Source organism: Cygnus olor, chromosome 7 (assembly GCF_009769625.2).
Source record: "Cygnus olor isolate bCygOlo1 chromosome 7, bCygOlo1.pri.v2, whole genome shotgun sequence".
NCBI classification, from domain to species: Eukaryota; Metazoa; Chordata; class Aves; order Anseriformes; family Anatidae; genus Cygnus; species Cygnus olor.
Genome location: NC_049175.1, coordinates 27,604,999 through 27,625,756, shown reverse-complemented (window position 1 = coordinate 27,625,756; position 20,758 = coordinate 27,604,999). Strand labels below are relative to the sequence as shown.

The window sequence follows — 20,758 nt, the reverse complement described above, 5'->3', positions numbered from 1 at the left end:
CTGTTCTGGGGCAGTGTGCTGAAAAGAGGAAAAATCGGCAAAGGGAGAGCAAGGGAGGGAAGGGAAACAGGCAAACAGGGGATTTGAGGTGGAGACAAGGTGGGGAGGGGATGCTTAGCTTTGCTGGGGACAATAATTCTATATGGTGCTCAGAAGGACGAGAAGGCAATCTGGATAGAGACAGAAAAGCCAGTGGGGACAGCCAGCTTGCCTAGTTCATTTGGAAATAAAAAGAGAAGTGAAGATAGATCTAGAGAGGCAAAAGCAGTAGTAACAATAACAGTTACAGAGTGAAAGACCAAGATGTGTTCACTTCACCTTCAGCACCAGATGACTGCAGTCACCCACAATCTGTGTGGCAGGAACTACCTGGTACTAGTACACAACTTCCAGTAATTATATTGGAAAGCAAACATTTTGGCCTCCTGCTTTCATCTTACCTCCCAAACTATCTTTTATTCATTTTGGTTCTTAATAGATCCCCTGGGAAGCTAGAAGCATGTCATTGCTGGGACAATTGCCCACCACTGCTTATGCTTTTAATTCTCTTTATTAAAATCTTTCTTTTTAAGAAACACAAATTGAAACACTTTGCAATCAGTTACACAGATTAGTTAATATTGGTGACAGTTCCTACATAATTAAACAAGTACTAACAAATTCCAACTGTTTACAAGCCAAAACTTAAATTAACAAGATTATATAAGCTCAATAAATAATACATCTGGTCCAGTTCAAGTATAATTCAATAAATCACAGCCTTAATCCTTAGAGAATAGAAAAACCCTGAATATAACCAGCCTAACACTAATTTAGTGTTAAAGCCAATATGAAACTGTCTAATCTTACGGGGCAAATGTTTATTTATTTTACGTTTTACTTCAAAAAAGTAAATTGCAGATTGATATTAAAGACTATTTGAGATCAATACAGATTTCACAAAGATGAAAAGCATAGTCCCTATTCAAAAAGTGCAATCTTTGGTTGAGATGTGTTGAAATGGTTTGTATATATTAAGGAAGCTCTTTTTTAAATATCAATAGTTTTTTGGCTAGACCTGAGCCTGCTTTGTGCTATATATATATATATATATATATACGTATATATATGTATTAATAAACAGCGTGGATTATAGTGATGATGAATTATGCCAACTAAAAAATAGTAAAGATTTTAAATATAAGAAACCAAAAGAAACAACACATTTTTACACACGCTGAGAAAGGAAAGCGTCTGCCTACAGTGTCCTTCTTCCTCAGCAGAATAGGTAGTAGAGAGAAGTTGAGGAGCTGAGTGCCTGCCAGCATTGCGTGATGGCCTCTTGGAGAGGGAAGGAGATTATCTCTGGGATCTCAAAGCAAATCAGGCTGAAAATTGATCACTGGGGTCGCTAGGCATTAGTTGAGACTTGGGGTTGCTTTTAACTGCTTTAAAGCGTTGCATTCTAGGGAGAAAGAGGACTTTCTCAGAAGGGAAACTGAGAAGAGAAACATTTGGCTGTACCCTGGATATTACAGACTGCTGCTGTGTCAGGACAGAGCCCCGAGGAATGGGGCAGCCAAACCACCTCTACAAACGCCTGGGTTAGGTCACATAGGGCAGGGATCCCATCTTGCCTCTGGAGCCTCCTCCTTCTGCAGCTGCAAACAAGCGCCTAGACCACGACCCAAAGCAGGTATCTGGTGAGCCTTGGTCAGGATTCCAGCTTCTGAAGCCCTAAACAGGGACTGAAACGTAAGCGAGCACATCTCAGTCAGGCATTGAGGGATACTGAGCGCCGCTCTCTCAGGAAGGAATTCTGCGTGCCTAATGCAGCTGGCTAGGAGAAAGGAGGAGGTTAAATATGCAAGCTATGAATAATGGGAGTGAGCCTGATTCAGAATCAGAGGAGGGGGGAAGTAGTTTGAGCTACCTCCTGTAAATCCCAAGATAACCCCTGGGCAAACACTCATTTTAGTAATTCTGCTGCTGCCAGTCAAAAGCTCATCGTTGCCCATTGCTTTCCCTGTCTGCCTGTATCCACCTGCCGTCTGTTTTCTGAAGGTCTGATTTAAAGCTTTCTGGCCTGGGAAAGTCTTTGTTGTGGATTTGTGTTGTGCCCATAATAAAGGCAGTGGACCTGTAGCTTCTACTGCAATACAAACAAAGAATAATAACAGTGATACTTTTCTCATTTGAGGTTACCTGGGGATAAAGTTGCTGGAGGCACATGGCTTTGATATAGAGTCAGCTACGTCTCACATCCAATTAAGCTTAACCACATGGTCTAATAAGCTCCCATTAGGCCGGTGAGAGCCCCAGTTTGATAGCAGGGTTAGCTTCAAAGATTTGATGCTTGCATTTGGAGTGATTTCCTTCCCTTGTGCTCAGATTGTGCTGAAGGGCATGAAGGGAACTTCATATTCAGATGATACATGACCAGCTTGAGAGCTGTGCTTTAGGAGACGGTTGCACAATCTTTACTGCCGTTTTCGTAATCTTATAGCTTGCTATATAAGCTCTTGCCCTAACAGCCCTGTGCTCAAATTTCACTGCAATGTGAAAAACAAACAGTCAAAGGCAAAGCCCAGCCCTTGAAGGAAAAATACCTTGTTTGCAATTTTATTTATTTTTTAACATAGGGGAAAACAAAAGAGCTGTTTTAAATGACAGATGGACCCAAATCTTAAAATACTTGAAGTATGGACAAAGGAGGATTTATGCTGCAATGCTTTTCATTTCCCCTCTTCTTTCAGATAGGCCACATCTGAATGTGGGATGCAAAGAATCCCTCAACTTGTAAGAAACAGGAATTCCTAATATGACATCTGAATCCACCTCTGGTAAAAACAACAGAAAGCACAGGCCATGAAATGGAAGAGGGCTTCAGGCGATAATGACAGGCACCTCTCAGACACCTTGCCTGGCCACAGGGCACTTCAGAAAGCGAACATGACTACTGGCACAAGAAATAATGGAACAAATACTTTGGTGGAAGCAGTTTTGGCAATTTGGCCACTCTGCAATATTTTGCAACATTCTTAGGGATGGTAGGAACCTTCTGGGAAACTGTTTCCTCTGCGCAACATCTCAACAGGATATCTAGCACCAGCAACTGTTACAGAACGTACCGTGGTGAATATTAGAGTAAGGCAAAGAACAGAAACACGCCTGCAAATCCGCATCTGTCTAAATTGCGTGGTGCATTTTATAAAAGCATAACTCTGGGATCAATTCTGGCAATGGTTTGCATACGTATTCACTTTACAACACAAAGCCCCATTGAAATGAACCAGAAACTCGTACAGTGCATTTCAAAGGGACTTTGCAAAATACTAAGCAACAACTGTGCAGAAACAATAGCTCATAATAATTTCAGAGCTGCTGGTGCATCCTGTGTTCTCAGCACAGCACTGTGAGCCATCAGTTGTTGTATTCACCTTAAAAATTCAGGGAAATAAAATACAAAAACAATATTAAAAGTCTGGCATCTCTCCATGAAAACCAGGAACATTCAACATTGCCAAGCTGAGGAAAAGCAGGTTTGAAAGAAAACAGAAAGACCCTAAAAGTCATTGAATAAAATGTCTAAAAGTGACGTGGTCCAAACACACAGCACTTCAAAAATCCTTTTGTGAGAGTTTCAAGTCTGCAAGACTCGAAGTTGGCACCCTTTAGAATTATCAAAAAGAAGAGTCTCAAACACAACAGTACCTGGAGAACATCCTGATCACACCATGGAAAATGCTGAAAACCCGAGCAGGTTAGCTGTCAGCACGCACATTTGAACTGCTCTCGCTGTGCTGGGTTCAGGCTCTAAGGTCCCTGGGCAGAGACTGCGGCTCCCTCTGCATTCATACAACACAGTCAGTGCTTAACAACACAAATACCTATCACTTCAGCAAGCTCTAAGACACACGGAGATGGATGCTGATGGGGTTTACATTATGCCATCTACGGATTAGTTTTAGCACAATGGCTTTAGATATCCTATACAAATCCTGCTCACTGGGTTAACGAGTAAAATGGCTGAAGATATTTTAAGCAACATTAAAGCCTATTTATAGTCACGTCTCCTTTCCTTCCAGCATCCACTGGAGGATGCTGAGTGCTTCTAAATACTCCGCCTGACCTGATGTGTCACATCAGAATTAAAACTTGAAGAATCCCTGAGAATTCTGATTTAATCTAGGAAACCACTCCCAGCATGCAGAGTGTGAGAAAGAATTGCTCCACTTGTAACAGATATGCCAGTTTTGCTTCACCATGGGAAACAGTTTCAGGCATTTTGGTTTTTAATGGCACTCTGGGCATAGATGCATGGAACATGCTCTTTATTTCCCCTCCTCTGTACAGTGCAAATTGACAGTTATATCAGAGAAATTTAAAAAAAAAGAAAAAAAGTATCAGCATTCACTCATTATAGCTCTTCCAGTTCATCCGCATCATAATTTTTTCTTTGCAAAGTGAGGAACAATTCCAGTGTCATCCTGAAGCAGATGGCTGCCTTCTTCCTTCATTTTCAGGCTCTCTTCTGCAAGCTGTGATAGATATTTCTGCAAGCAGATCAGAAACAAAGCATCTTTACCAAAACTGAAAATATTCAACACAGGATGCTTTACTCCTTTTCAGAACTCATACACTCTCCTGGCACCTCACAACGGAAGAAAACACATAGAAGCCCCTTTTTGGTGAAAATTCAAGCCAGGAAAAATAGCTGTGCCAGGCAAACTACCTTAATGAGAGATACTCTACTACACGGAGAGCCTCAAAAGTTGTGTGATTTACTCTGTGCCACAAGGGGAATTGGTGAAAGAGCCAGGAGGACCACAGCTCCCCATCAGCGAGTGAAACTAGACCTCACCTTTTCTCCTTACAAGCAAACTCGCTGCTCACTGCTCCTGTATGGTATAGCGCAGGAATTAATTCCACTGAGTCGGCAAAAGTATTCTAGTGTAAGGCTGTTGTGTCAGAAAGTAGATGTGGTTTCTGAGTCATAAGTAAAAGCATATATATTACATTTTCAGCACATCCAGTTCAGACATATACCTTGTACACAAGAACATTTATATTAAGGGATGAATCAAATCAATAACAATTAACAAAATTTAGCAGTCTGGCTAGAGTATTTACATTTATTGTATTGCTCTAAGACAAAGCATTTCACCATTATATACAGACAAGGCCAGTGAGGCCTCCAACCTTTGGGAACTGCTCTTAGTAGAGGTGCACATAAAATGGAAGATGAACTGATGTAGGTATGACAATGGTGCTCAAAGTATTTATTCAAGGTCAACAGACCTAGAAATAGATGGAAGAAACTTCTTCATCAACAGTTAGTTTAGACAGACACTTGTATAATAATGTAGAGATGGTCTTATTACACATACCACATGCAAGAATAACTGCCCTGCACATTTTTATGAATGTAAAACTCTCTTTTCTAGCTTATTATTCCTTTGGACTTGTTTCAAAAAGATGCTGGCATGTCACTGCAAAACCTTATCTAGTTGCAAGATTCCTCCAGAGTAAAGTTCACTCTTGGTCATCCATGGGGAAGAGATGGAATGGGAAATGGGTGTAAAGAAATGAGGGGCTGTGTTAGGACTGCCAGGTTGTCTCACATAAATACAAGATTTGGATTTAAAAAGTACATCTGAAAGGGAATCAGTAAAGGCAGAGTAGGCATAACTGTAACAAAATGATGACTGCATCCCTGTTAACCTGAATAGAGAGATTTGGCAGTGGAAATTTTACAACTCTTAATTGTGGTCCCTGGGTACAAAATTCCATGTGGCAGAAGGCCAGAGTAAACGTTACAGGAATATATAGAGATATAGGATCCATAAAGATGGGGAGAAGTGATCCGTTCATCATGAACTATAATAAATCACTAACGCTTGTCGTTGGATCAGATAACCCACACATTTTTGGTTTTTAATGATTGCCCACCGAAATAAGACTGAGATTTAGCCACCACCTTTAGTTGATGTTAATGTCAGCTATCACGACTAACATGAACACCAGTTTTGAAGCTCACAAAGCAGACATTCAAATTCATTTGCAGGAAAATGAGAGTCAAAAATATACTTTTTTTCTAAATACAAGTTTTGATGAATATTGCATAAAGCCTGTGGAAAACAGGATAAAATGCTGCACCGAGTTGCCAAAGGTAGCTTACACCAGATGAATCTGACAGCTTTGTGTGGTAGTTGTGGGAGGGAAGGACAAATGGTAGATCTTTTGGACATGGAAGCAGTGGTGGATCTGTAAATATAAATACCACCTGGGAAATTATTTATTAAGCTGAAGAGAATGGAAAATTACAAAAAGTCTGCAAGGCGGATGAAGAAACTGAAAAGTTTTTCAGTGATTGGTGTTCTTCAAGGGACAACACACTCAGGTGAAGGTGACTATTTTATTCATCGCCTAAGTGAGGCTTTTGAAGAAAACTGTTAGACAAACTATTCGGTTTTGTGTTCAAATCCAAACACCGAACACACATTCTGGATGTTTCTCCAAACAGATCATGTGAAAGACGACATGTAGCAAATAACTACAAAAGACTCATAGTCATGAAAGAATTTGGGACAATGTTGCTGGTATTGGACAATGTTATTCCTCATGGAGGCACAACAACAGAAAGACAGTGGGCAGCTGCAGTGCCACAGCTTCAGATACAGCTGCTGTCCCTAGATCTCATATCGGTGGATATGCTCATTAAATTGCACCATCCTAGAAGACTGACGTTTCTTGCAGAGTGCATAAATTAACAGTACTGCAATTAGAACAGTTCTAGAAATACGGAGCAATTATTTAAAACTTGCTGAGTTTCCATTTGAGAGGGCAAAAGTTGGATGGGTATTTATCAGACACTTACTTCCTCCATTTAATAAGATAAGAGGTACAGCTCTAGAGAACAATGTTTTCGTTACCATGTTTGACAGATTTAATTTTAACAGCTTTTGCGGTCTCTGTGCTTTATCTCAAGTCAGTGTTAGATATCTACCACAGTGCTCATGGGAAATGTCTTACAGGGGAGAAAATGTGTGGTGTGTTTGTTTTGTTTTCATGCTGGTTCAGTTTTAATGGACATATTTTCTCTATGACTTTGACAAAATAACTTTGAAAATGAAAAAAATGCCTCTCCTTCCCATGAGGCTAGTTACCAAGGGCTGAAGTTGCAAACTTTCGTGAAGCACGAGTTTCTTTGGGACAGACTTACATGGGACACATGGCCTGCACTGAGTGGTGCTACCTTTGGTGAATCCTTCTGGATTTTCTTGTACGAAGCAAAAAAAGACATGCAAACTGGGCACCAGTTCGTCAAGCTTACACTTGGAGGATCTAACATTAGCAAGCATAGCAGCTCTGCAGGCACAGTCTGTGAAAGCCAGAGGCCTTTGTATGATTACAGCTGAGTAAGTTCAGGAAAGTCAAGAAGAAAATTCTCCCAGAGAAATGATTTGACTCTGAGCGTGACTCGCAAAAAACTGTTCTCAGAAAAGCTGATGTCTACTAGCCAGTTAGGGAGAGATGGGTATTACTTGAAGAGAAGCAGTGCTCCAGGAAGTAAGACAGAAGGAACAGAAAAAGAAGGAGCAGCCTTGTTCTTTCATTCCTTTGGCTGGGAGTGTGAGAATGCCAACAGCATTCTGATAAAAGCATCTCCTGCAGTACATGTACGCTACACACAGGCATGGACTCAAGGGGATGTGCGATAAGGTTACCTCCTCTAAGGAGCTCTCAGCACTGGGCAGTTGATGCTCGTGCTGTTATGACTGATACTATCAACCATGCATCTCAGAAGTGGTAAAGGTGGGGACTTCTGATTTAATGGCAAGCACCCATGGTCTCTTTGTGCTATTATCAAGTGCTGAAACCACGCAAGTGATTACATGCTTCTGCGGATCCTTATAGAAATTATTCAGTAGTGGTGTTCTGCGTGGCTGAGCCCCTGTGCTGTTCTGCAGCATAGCAAGGTGATTTCAGCAGGTCACAGGAAATGCCTCGCAGAGCCTGTGCGTCACAGAGTACTGCTTGCTGAAACATGCTGCAGAAATATATGCTCATGCAAAGTAGGAATGGCAACTTTATTAAACAAGTGGCATATTTAGTGCTCCTTAAACTAAGAGATAATAAAGGTTGTTGCTGGGCTCACTCCCAGTGATGCAAATGTCTGGGTCCTTCAAGAACAGACAGCTAAAGGTCTGAGTTCTTTCCTGTGCTGGTGACAAGGACCAAATATGGATAAGAAGATAAAATTGTCACCTGGCCCCATCTTATTTATGATCCAGAAGTAGACTGCAGAGATATGGCAATGAGAAATTAGTGTGCTAACATTTGGAACTACTGAAAAGTTTTATCTAAACTTCACTTTGTCTGAATTCTATCTACAGCACAAAAATCAATTTTTGGTAGCATCATTATCTTATACATGGTCCACCCCATGAGCTGGTTATTAGCTAGTTTCAAGCATGTTTTTACCTGGAGATTTTTGTAGTGAACGGTACTTCTGCAGTGATTTGTCTTTGCTGTCTCTTCATTTGTGTAAAAGAGTCCACAGAGCTTGCAGTAAAAGCCAGTCCTAGGCACCACGAATTCCACACCTATTGAGAGATTCTGAATTACATCAAAACGTCACTTGAAACCCTTCCCCTCCAGCATAAACTTGCTTTCAAAGAAAAAAAAGAAGAAAAGGTGCTGCTTAGTTAAATAACACAGATATGAAGACTGATCCTGGATTCACTTCTCTGATTTACCTAATTTTGCAATACTGAGCTGCAGTCTAAAATCTTGTGCCTTGCAAATGCACTTTGCACTTCTTCTTTCAGAAATATTATGCATATGTAAAAATGTACCTTCTCTCACATAATATTGACTGGAAACTTCACTGTGTAACCTCACGGCTGGAAGAGCTATAGTAGTTATTAGCAGCAAAATTCGCACTTGCATTATGCAAATTACTCTTAAAGGTGTACCTCTCCCAGGTGTTTTCCTCATGATCAGTGTGTACACAGTAAAGACAATACTTCTGTTTACACTTAAAGTATAAAAAAATACTTTTATAACAAATACTTTTAAATTGCTAAGTATTTTTCATACCATATGTCTTAAGAGTTAAACTCTGTAATTCCTGGACAATTCCCTGAATGATCCTTCTACCCAAGCCTCACCAGCTTCCTTATGAGGGCAAACATCCCTGCTGGGGCTCCCAGCAGGCTAATTTATGCTTCTTCTTGATTACTGCAGAGATTCCCTGAATCAGTCAGGCTCAGGTTTGAGACAAAGAAGTCCACAGGAACTTATTTCATCAGTGACATTAACAGCTATTTTTTTAGCCATTCATGTGGAAAGAAATTAGCAATGGACTGTAATGAAGTCCGTTTCTTTCAACAGCTACCTCTCTGCTGTATACCCTGTTCCTTCACTCTCCTCACATCTGTTCTGAGAAATAAATATAGCAAGTAGCCTTAAAGTGACATCTTGTTGTAAGCTCTAGGAATTGCAGTGGGTGGCATCTCAGGCCAACCTCGGCCTGGGCGCCCAAACGTACCCAGGGGAATGCTGAGTTCGGTGAAGACGTCCTCCTGTTCCCAGCCTGGCGGAGAGTGCCTTCTTCTAGGCTCTACTTCTGGGTACTCGAGAGATCTCATTTCCAGGTACCTAGAATTTGCTTAACAGATGAATAAATGTATTGAATGAAAACACTTTATTAGTATAAAAAGACACTTGCTGACTTCTTGGAAACACATTCTGGCTGGAGCTATGAACGAAGCAAAATGGATAAACTGCTTTTCCATTGAAATAAGAGCCTACTCGGCGCATCCCCTGCAGCTGACAGTCACTCCTATTTCACCCAGTAGGCCATTTTTTTCTATTTCTAACTTCATGTTTGTTATTGTTTTTCTTTTCGTATTTTAATCTCTAAATAGATCCGTAATATTACACAAGCAATAAGCACAAGCATGGCCAGGCTGCAGCTCCGTAACCACCTATGGTATTGCACGGCCAGTGATGGAGCTGCAGGACCTGCTGAGAGCAGCTCCCAAACGGCCTCAGGAGCTGCATGGGCAGAGCAAACCCTCCTCAATAGGACCCCTACGGCACTGCTGCCATCTTCTTCCTGGAGCCACTCTTCTCCCATCCTCAGCTCCCCAAGGGATGGTTTCTGCTTTATGACTCTGGGCCATGTGAAGATTTCAGTTCCTGGCCAGGGAGGGGATGATTGGTCCCTGCTGATCAGCCTAAATGGACACAGGCAGGAGATGAAAGTATGGAAAACATTGGGTTGGTTTGCTGAGGTGGATAAAGCTAGTTAAAGGAGCAGATGCTCTCCCTTCCCAACATGTGAACTCCTTTTATTAGAAAAAGACTTTATTTATTTATTTATTTATTTTCCCACAGAGCATCAGAATTTCAGGTACACTGGTGTGATTCCTATTTTTCAGTTCTTACATCAAAGAACTGGTTCCCTTACCCTGACACCATTTCCACTGTGCTGCAAATTTTGCCTAGATAAGGGATGTATTTTCTCATAAAACAAAGAGATTTTTGCCCAAACCAAACCCTTCCTGCCTTTCAAGTCTGCAGTTCGGAGATCTGCAATTTCTGGCTATGAAAATGATATTTTCTTCATTGTTTTAAATACATCTATTACATGGTTTAAAAGAAAATAATATGAAATCCTGGCTGGTTGGCTTTCAAGTTAACTTTAAGACCATCCCAGGGCCTTTGTGGCAACTTTAGTCCCACTGGAGTTGATTTCTGGCCTTCTGAGCTGGCAGCTGCATTGCAGAGACCCTAGAGCCTTGCACTGCAGATCCCAGATACCAAGTCCATGGCAGAAACATAGGGCACACAAACTCCCCTGGAGTTTCCAGGCTCTCTGCTGGCAAGTTGGAAGCTGAGATGCTGAAAACATCAAAGCAACTATGCTACTGGACCTGGATGCCTGTGAAGTGGGCAGCCAGGGGAGCCAATCTCACAATCCCCAGTCGCGGGGAGTTCGCATGGGAGCATTATCTCTGAATACACGAAGCCTGGAAAGCTGTTTTCAGGACAGACAGGTAAGTATTGAAAACTGAGCAAGTTTCAGATCTGTTCTGGAGGAAGAAGTTAGTTCAAGATCAGACATTCTCATTAAAGGTTCCAACATTTTCTGGTAGAAAATGGCACTCATAAAACTTCCTCCAACTTCTGTTCACCAGCCTTTCTCTACCACATGAGCTCCAGCAGCAACCAAAAAAGAGCATTCCTGGCCTGCATGGTCTATGCTTTCCACTTCCACTCATTATGCACAACCCATCCGCTCGAGTTTCATTTGAAAGTGTGACAAGGAACTGAACTCAATTTCAGACACTCGGGATCTCTTTTTTTCCCTGACAGTAAAATATTAATAGACAGCTATGATTACATTTATTGGCACCATCTCACAGCAGTCCTATCAGATATATTAAAGGCAGCATGCATTAGATAATGGGAGATGATAAGGCAAGTCCTGACAAAAGGCACGCAGGGACTGAGAAGTAACAATTTACAGATAATTTCCATGTTACTAATGCCACCGTACAGTGTGTAAGAATACCCACCTTGTCCAGGAGCCAGCTAGACACTACAGATACTTTTCTGTTGACCTTCAGAGGCTGTCACTCATTTCATTGACAATTCAAAATAAATTTAGCAGGGCACCGAAAGGGTTCAGCTAAACTCATGTGAACCTTGACATGACAATTATAGCAGCTTATGCCTTTCAGAAAGCTTGCAAGCTGCTTATCATATTTCCTCTACACTATTCAGCTAAGAGCCTCTAATGGTTTAGCTTGGCGAAAGGCACTGGAGTTCTTTTACTGAGCTGCTCCAAGGACAAGTCTTGATACTATTAGCAACATTTACTCTTGTTAGCAATAAATTTCAGTCTACTGTCAGAGAAAACATGCAAAGCTCTCTGCAGGCTGAAAAGGAAAAAAAAAAAAAAAAAAAAGAAACAGTAGTTACCCTCTGGACACTCTTGGCTTCCATGTCTTGTTTCTTCACTAGCATTTTTAACAAGCATTTCCATAACTTCTCTGCTCTCAGATCCTTGTGATTCCATCTGTTTGTAATCATCTATAAATGTATCCGGGAGCTGGAGACCCTCTTCTTTCAGATGAACAGAAGGTATATGGTGATCTTCAGGTTCTAAATGAGTGTCAGAGGTTTTATCATTTTTTTCTTCCTTCTGCTGCTGATCCTTAGCAGGTTGGTCTTCTTGCGACTCCTCTGGCTTCTGCTCAGGGTCCAGATTTAGGCTTGATGCTTCAGTTACAGCATCATCATTGTCATCCTCTTCCTCTTCATCCTGACAGATGCTAGAAGCTACACTACCCTTTGCTGATCTGAAGTTTGTTTCTAAAGCTTTATGGGCCAATTTGTCTTCACTCCTGGTTAAGTGGCCATGATCATTTTTCAGTTCTAACATGGTTGTCATACAGGGATACATTTCTGAAGCAGTTTTACTTTTTTGATCAACTGGTACAATTTCTTCAAGCTCGGTTATATCAGGCTCCATAATTAAATCATCTTCTCCCACTTCATCTACTGTCACTAATTCCTCCATGTTAGCAGGATACCAGGTCTCGCCTTCTATCTCACTTCCACTCTCCCAGTCTTGGTCCTGTCACAAAGATGTAAAAAATTTGAGATCAGTGATTACAGATCAACACTGATAAACAGTGGGCTTTGAACTTCAGTAACAAGGAAAAGCTTTGATCTGACCATGTCTAACCCATTTTGAGTTTTAGTTTCAATTAATGGCATGCCTTGGTGCTATGATTTTAAACCTTATGCACGAGAACAAGTAATATTTTTATGACAATCATATAAACTTCACTTTTGGAAGATCCTGTAACTGCCTTCGGCATTAAAGTCTCCACTTCTCGCTTTTCTGTAAGCAGCAGAACAAGGCACAACATGTTATACTTTATTATGTGACTGACAGCTGTGGGATCCCCAAGGAAACTAACCTCGCCCTTTCTCTAACTCTGTCCCAGGGTAGACAGAAATAAGCACTACAGTGAGAATATACTGAACCCTAGTCTAGCCACTGTGGCTTTGACTTTGCTAGATTAGGTCCTTTAAAATTCCTGCAGTGACTGAGAATACATGTCTATGTTTTGTAGTCATTTCCTTCCACCAGCAAGAGCCCTCTGCCAGGGACTGTGTTGACAGAGGTTGGCTTCGACTTTGAGAAAATTCAGTTTTACTGTTATACTCCCATGTTTATAATCTGAAGTACCTCATATACACAGTTGTAGACATTTAGGATGATCAGAATTATAACATATTTGTTCTTTTCAATACACACTTGGTGCAGTTTAGATTTCAACTCTCAGAATCATCGTGAGCACATAATCTATTAATAATCTGTATTCTCCTCCTGTTTGGTCATTCCCACACTTCCCCTCCTAGAATCCTAAAACAGCAAGAAAACTCTGGGAGTTGACGCTGTTCTTGCCAGGAGATCAGTTTTCTGCAGCAACAGATATCAATAGCTTCCATATCTGACCATCAACCCATGACCCTACAGATATGAAGCTGGAGACATTCCAAGGACATTGCTGTCTCCGACCGCGATGCTGCAGTAGGGGTGCTGTAAAGACACTATTTAATTAAAAACAGAAATAATTAAAGAGGCTACTATCCATAATCCATCTAAGGCCAATACTCCGAAAAGTTTTCATCATTACTTCCCTCGTTTTCCACTGACTGACTGCATCTCCTATTTTTGGGCACAGTTCACAAAGTTACATGGTTCACTTGGGCATACATTACAGCTGTCAGTGCCAAGGGCTATGCATGTGAAGCAATGTACATGGGCAAAGAGCAACTAAAAAAAGAGTTCTGGAGACTTCAGGAAAAGGTCAAGATAAGGCAAAGTAATTTAGACACCCATTCTACAGCCCCTCTGCACGCCCTTCCATGGGACTTTTAATATTTCAGTTGAACGTGCTACCACACCTGGGTTTTCACTTATCATGGAAGCTGCCACCAACATGTCACCAACCTTCTCTTTTCTTGCGTTTTCCAGAATCTCTCCAGATTCTCTTCTTTGTTTATTAGCTGAAGGCGAGCTCTTCTCTGGACTTTGCTCCTCTTTTCCAAGCTAAAACAAATACAACATATACACATATAGCAATACACAGTGGTGCTCTATTATGTTTCTATTTTGGCTTTAGAGAAGCAAAGTCACTCACAAGGTCACATTCTTTATTTCTAAAGTTAATGCAAGTCAACTGGACTGTGGGAAAAGACCCAAGAATTTGATTCCATTTGCAAAGCTGCACAAATAAGATTTATGAAAAAAGAAATTGAAACAAAATTAGAGATATGTAATTTATATCATACAGTTAGCAAGAAGACAGGTTGGGGAGAATGTGAATTCATTAAAATTTCCAGTCTCTCCCCCGTTCTCTACTCACATCTGTTATGTTGAGTCAGAGGTGGTAAGGAGAGCAGCAGTGTTAAAACCCTACAAAAGACCTTAACTGTTTTGTTTATTGACGCAGGATCAGTCAAGAGTGTGACTGTTTGCACTGTTCACACTTTGGAAGAACAAAACCACAGTATTACCTGGCACTTAGTCAAAGAGGGGTGGAGCAAAAGTATGAGCTCGAGAGCATTCAAACCTATTTCTTCCTTTTAAAACACATTATTAGCAGCAGTCCCTGGAGGAATGTGCCTTTTACAAAGCCAGTTTAAAATGAACAGAAAAACATGCAGAGGGGTGTGCAGCACCGATGATTCAGGAAGCTGTTTGACATTTCCGTAAGTGAAAGAAATCTCCCAAGGAACCATCCATCACGGTGAAATGTCGGCCCCAGGAGAAAGATGACAAAAGGCGGTTACAGAGACACATATCTATGGCATGAGCTAGTGCTGCCGACTGTTACAGAGACTCGCTGAGTTACAAGATCTAGACATCTCCACCAACCTTGCCCCCACACAAGAAGAACAAATGCAAGGTCAACTAAAAACAGCCAGAGACAGCCCTGGCAGCACAGTCACTAGCCAGAGATGGACCCCTGGTCAGCAAAGCAGCTCCGCAGCCTCCTGTGCCAGCGTCCCCGTGGGCGGATGGAGGCCGGGTATCACCAGGGGGCTGGGGGAGGCAGGGTGGCCGAGAGCCAGAAATAAGATCCCTGCAGGGAGGGGATATGAGCATGGGCTGTTCTGAGACGAGCGAGGCATCCTGATCTGTTCCCTCTCTATTCTTTCCCAGTTGAGAATCAAACCCACAAACACTGCCACTTCACCGACCGGCAGTATTTCTCCAGCGATCCCATAGCTTTACAGGTGAGCTGATCCAGTGGTTCTGCCACAGGAGGAGACTCCTGCCAGCACATTGAAGGGAGTGGTGTGAATTATCCTTGCCACAGCTGAGGGCAGGAACACAGATTTAACAAACACCGATTGCTTTACTGAGCTGACCAAAGGAAAACGTTCCTCATGAAAAGTTCATTCCCCGTTTTTGCAGTATAGTAACTTTCAGCGACAGCAGCATAACAATATATATTGTGCATCCCTGTAACATACTACTTAATTCCCAGATAACTTGATCCACATCACACGCAGCAGGAAGGAGGTAATGATGCTGAAAGAGCAGCTGGAGCGGGGGCAAGTCACAGATTTGGGAAAGAGAACAGTAGGCCAATTGCCCCTGCATGTGCAAGCTGCATGCAAACAGCAGATACTCCTTTGGTTTTGTTTTAGTTGCCTGTAACTCTTCCCCTCACTGGTTACCCAGAGGTTCTGTGGAGGACAGCGAAAGATGATGTGCAGGTATTTAACACTGCAATGGTGTAACAGAGTTGCACAGATCTGGCCAAAGACACGGATGAGGTGACCTCCGAAGATCTCTTCTAGGGCTATATTCCCTAAGCCCATCATGGCTTTTACTTCACTGTTTTACACTGTATATCACCAACACCACACCCAAAACAAGTGACCTAAAATATTTCAGAAAATACATCACATCATCATTATCTTCTTCTTACATTCAGTTTTGCATCTCTATTTACCTTATTCTCCGCGGGTTTGGTTTCCTTCAAGTCACTGCCTTCAGCAGCAGCATCTTCTTCTTGGTCTTTTTCTGCTTTCTTCACTTTATTCTTCTCGCTTTGTTTCTGCCTGGAGCCCTCAGAGGCTTTGCTATGCTTCTGTTCAGCCATCTCCTCCCTAGCAGCGTCCTCACTGTAAGAATGCCTGCGTTCCCTTAACTTTGCCTCTTCCTTTCTCTTAGATCTGCCAGGCAACTCCTGCAGCTGCCTCTGAAACTTGTCAGATTTTGACTTAGAGGCTTTTCGGTAATAGTCATCTTCCCTACTCTTGTAGCCAGATATAAGGTGAAGAGAGCCAGGAGAACCACTCCTTAAATATTTTTCTCTGTGCCCTCTGCCTCCTTCAATCCGTTCATCCAAATCAAACTTGTCCAGCTGTCGGGAATAATGTTTCCTCTCGTGTACCCACGTGTCAGTCCTATCCCTCTTCTCATCCCCATTCTCTCGCCATTCTCTGCTGTCTCTTTCCTCGTCCCGTCGGGAATACGGGGACTGATCCCACGACTCTCTTCCATTTCCCCAGTCGGTCCTGCTGGTCCCCATCGGGCTGTGGGGTGAACTGCAGGAAGTAAAGCTGGGAGTGTGGGATCGGGGTGACAAGGAACGGCTTATGGGGCTGCGAGAGCGGGGCCTCTCCGTGCCATACCTGCTGCAGAAGGAAAAGGCAGCTGTAACTGGCTGACCCACCGTGGTCCGCTGAGCTCTTGTGCACTGCAAACACACGGGGGCTACCCCTGCGTGCCTGAGACCTCAGGTCTGTCACAGACATGCACTGCACAGCTGCAGACACAGCAAACAGGGGAAAAGGCAGTGCTGTATCCACAGAGTTTAACCAAGTCCCCACAGATCTGCCAAAAATATGTTAATTCATTCTTTACAATATCTCATAGGGGTTTTTATGTTAAAAGCTTATAATATGTTAACACCCTTACAACGACCCTAGTGTTAGCATCCTTACTACTCACTCCTTTAGGTCATCTCTGAGACAAAAATGAAAATGATCACCTGTTTAAAATAGGTGTTTTAAGACTGTGAGTCCTCTCCATTTTTTTATTTTTATTTTTATTTTTTTTCTGGAGGGTCAAGAAAAGTACTAATGAAGCTGCCTGGCCGAGAAGGACCTGGGAATACTGGTTGATAGGCAGCTGAATATGAGCCAGCAGTGTGCTCAGGTGGCCGAGAAGGCCAACGGCATCCTGGCTTGTATAAGAAGCAGTGTGGCCAGCAGGTCTAGGGAGGTGATTGTCCCCCTGTACTCGGCTCTGGTGAGGCCGCACCTCGAGTACTGTGTTCAGTTTTGGGCCCCTCGCTACAAGAAGGACATGGAGGTGCTCGAGAGAGTCCAGAGAAGGGCAACGAAGCTGGTGAGGGGTCTGGAGAACAAGTCTTATGAGGAGCGGCTGAGGGAGCTGGGGTTGTTTAGCCTGGAGAAGAGGAGGCTCAGGGGAGACCTCATTGCTCTCTATAGGTACCTTAAAGGAGGCTGTAGAGAGGTGGGGGTTGGTCTATTCTCCCACGTGCCTGGTGACAGGAGGAGGGGGAATGGGCTAAAGTTGCGCCAGGGGAGGTTTAGGTTGGATATTAGGAAGAACTTCTTTACTGAAAGGGTTGTTAGGCATTGGAATGGACTGCCCAGGGAAGTGGTTGAGTCGCCATCCCTGGAGGTCTTTAAAAGACGTTTAGATGTAGCCCTTAGTGATATGGTTTAGTGGAGGTCTTGTTAGTGTTAGGACAGAGGTTGGACTAGATGATCTTGGAGGTCTCTTCCAACCTAGATGATTCTGTGATTCTGTGAAGCCAGTCAGATCAAGAATATACCAAAATAAACTTCCTCCTCTCTCCAGGTCTCACAGCAACCTCAGCCTTTATGCTTTTCACTCAAGGGTGAGGAGCGGGGAATGGCTTCATTTGTATGTTCTTTGCATGCCAAGCCTATTTTCTGAGTCATTATCATCAGTAGTAATGAGTTAATTTATTTTCCTAACAGTCTGTTTCAATCTGATCTCATTACATAGGTTCTGCACCTACTATCATACTATTTTTACAGTGATTTGAAATGAAATCCAAAATAGGAAAGCAAATGAGATAAGAGAGGGAAGCACACAGACTATGCTTATTCTACCTGCTGGCTTTCAGACTTATCCAGGTCCCAGTTCCAAACTCTACAGAAACTTTACCTGTCTGCCTCACGCAGCAGGTCTCTCTCCCTCTGCGAGTGGATGTCCTGGATGATAGCAGCCACGTTCTTACCTGGTTTCTAAATAAGACAAAGACACTGTTTAGCATGTTACACCGCTCTCCAAGCTATTATACGTGATTTGTCCTTTCAAAAACAGCATTCATGCATCGTTCCATTTCACCACTAATGAGAAATACTTGTTCAGTGGTCTGGTTACAGTCTTTTCTGCAACTGGTATCTCAATAAGCATGATCAAAGCAGTCAAATGATACAAATGGAAAATTTGCTTCATTATGTTGTAGCACTGTCTCCTCATACTTGGCTTCTGGAAAGTCGGTTTTGACAACTAGCTTGTACTTCCCTGATACACATTTGCTATGGAGTATTTTCTAGAAGTGGATGCAAGAGGAAACAAACCAGACAGCTTTTCTAACACCCAAACTAAATAGATGCATCGTCCTGTCCCTGCCCACCTAGGAATGACCTGCCATTCTGGAGTATGGCTCTGAAAGACTATGTTTAGACACAAGAGCTCCAGAAAAGCTAGGCGCAAGAAAAACGTGTGCAGGAAGTGCTGATTACTTGAGGTTCAAGATCATCTACAAAAGGTGCACTACTCCAGGCTGGAGCGTGTGCGATTCATCAAACACTTGGAGCATGCACAGCTGAGCAACATAATCATGCAGGAACTCAGAGCAGTTCATAGTGGTAAATAGCTCATGCATATTCCCCCTTTCCTGATGTACTTTTGTTCGTCTGTATGTTTTTAACAAAGACAAGGGTCTTTTGCTCATGCAGGGAAAAACAATTCCATAACCTGAGAGATTGCCATTGGAACTGCTGAAAACCTTCCTGAAGTCTAAGCAAACTCCCACACTCTCTTGGATAAGTCCAGTTCAGACTCTATCTGTAGCTGTGTAGTCCCCACCACCTCACTTCTTGGTGCCTCACAATACCACAGCAAGAAAGAGCACCCTGATTTATGGGCTTCTGACAACTCCTTCAAGCCTCCCTTATCTATTAAACACATGCAGGATAGAAACTTTTCCAAAGGTCAAACCAGACCATCTGAGTTATTCCTTTTCCCTTAAAGCTCATAAAAGGCCTCTTAACTTGGAACACAGCACTTATTTTATAAAATAACTTTGTGCTGTGTTGGATAATATAATATAAAGCTTTCCAACTTTGCACCATTGGTTCCAGTCCAAGTCTTCATGAATTTTTTTCCGTTAGCATTACAGCAGAACATCAGTTCACGCCACTACACTCTCAAGAGTACTGATTTTTGGAGATCACTCAGGTGTCTACATCAAAAGTATCATACCCTGCAAAAAGTACAAGGACCAAATATTGCTCTGTTCTATGTAAATAATAATAATAATAACATAAATGACAATAGATCTTATTTCTAAGTGAGGTCATTCTCAAGAAAGAAAGAAAAACTAATCAGTGTGATGTTTATCCCTGCCATTGTTGCTCAGTATAGAGAATGTATTACAGTTCAAGCAAGCAACCAGGGAAAAGCACTGCCTCAAGCTTAATGCCTGTCTAAAAGGATGGCACCTCTTATTTTTGCTGACATGTGGTATCTTACAACAGGGCTGTGCTTTAGACCTTTGTTAAATCAAGCACTGTGGGGACCCTGCTCAGAAGGAAGCTTGCAAGGGATGTATGAAATAATGATATGAGGGAACAAGAGAAAACGTGATCTTCCCAAGGAATTACAATTTAGAACAACAGCAAACAGCTAAGTATAAACAATCTTTAACATACATTCATTAATTTATCTTTCTTCATTTCTTTTTCCATAATTTTAAAATGTTAACTAGAAATCAGCAATCAGCAAAGGTTTTTTGATGTATTCTCATGAACATGCTATGGAAACCCAGGAAATCTGATCGGGAATCTGATCTTACCTTCAGCTGCAATTCCTTGTATCTTTTAGACATCCTAATAAGTAACTTGTCATCATTTATCATAGCAGGTTTTTCTTTGTAGTACTGCACCATGGCTTGTGCTGCTTCACTGTAAGCCATTTCCAGAAAGGCCTAGCACAAATGGGGAGAGCTTTAAAATCTACTACAGAATTAAAAAACAAAGTATAAGACAGAAAAGGCAGTACAATAACTTTCATTTGTATTCTTCTCATGCAAAATATCCTGATAGTACAGAAGTGGGTAGCTCTCCAGCCCTGCAGCTGAAATAGCAATACTCAGGTCATTCATTGTTTTTAACAAAAAATAATAGTTTCAACCCAGCTATGAAAGCTGATAGGCAATTTTAGAAGCCACTTTAAAAAAAAACGAACAAGTGACTGGAATCCAATCTTTCTTGATACATGAAAAAAAACCACCTTTTCCCCACTGCCTCACTGGTGCTTCTTCAGCTGCTGACAGGATGCAGAACTGCAATGCTGCAGCAGGCACCACCGCTCCTGAGACTGCCAGCTGCCTTGCAAAGTGCAAGGGAGCTAATCAAAAGCAGAATATCAGGACATGACCAG

The 20,758-nt window shown here is 42.1% G+C and overlaps 1 protein-coding gene across 10 annotated transcripts in view; it reads right to left on the bottom strand.

Annotated features, from left to right (window-relative positions):
• Positions 1-216: 216 nt before the first annotated feature.
• RBM20 (RNA binding motif protein 20) overlaps positions 217-20,758 on the bottom strand; it is a 131,083-nt gene continuing 110,541 nt past the window's right edge. For 6 of the 10 annotated variants that reach the window (XM_040564136.1, XM_040564139.1, XM_040564137.1 and 3 more), the window contains 8 exons: positions 20,172-20,303; positions 18,254-18,333; positions 16,038-16,725; positions 14,024-14,122; positions 11,977-12,634; positions 9,536-9,655; positions 8,467-8,588; positions 217-4,535 (listed from right to left, as the gene is read on the bottom strand). In XM_040564136.1, the coding sequence (XP_040420070.1) occupies positions 4,425-4,535; positions 8,467-8,588; positions 9,536-9,655; positions 11,977-12,634; positions 14,024-14,122; positions 16,038-16,725; positions 18,254-18,333; positions 20,172-20,303 (2,010 nt within the window). In that variant the 3' untranslated portion in view covers positions 217-4,424. Of the gene's footprint in view, positions 4,536-4,843; positions 4,969-8,466; positions 8,589-9,535; positions 9,656-11,976; positions 12,635-14,023; positions 14,123-16,037; positions 16,726-18,253; positions 18,334-20,171; positions 20,304-20,758 lie in introns of all 10 variants that reach the window. The other 4 variants (XM_040564138.1, XM_040564140.1, XR_005821620.1 and 1 more) reach the window with 3 other exon arrangements.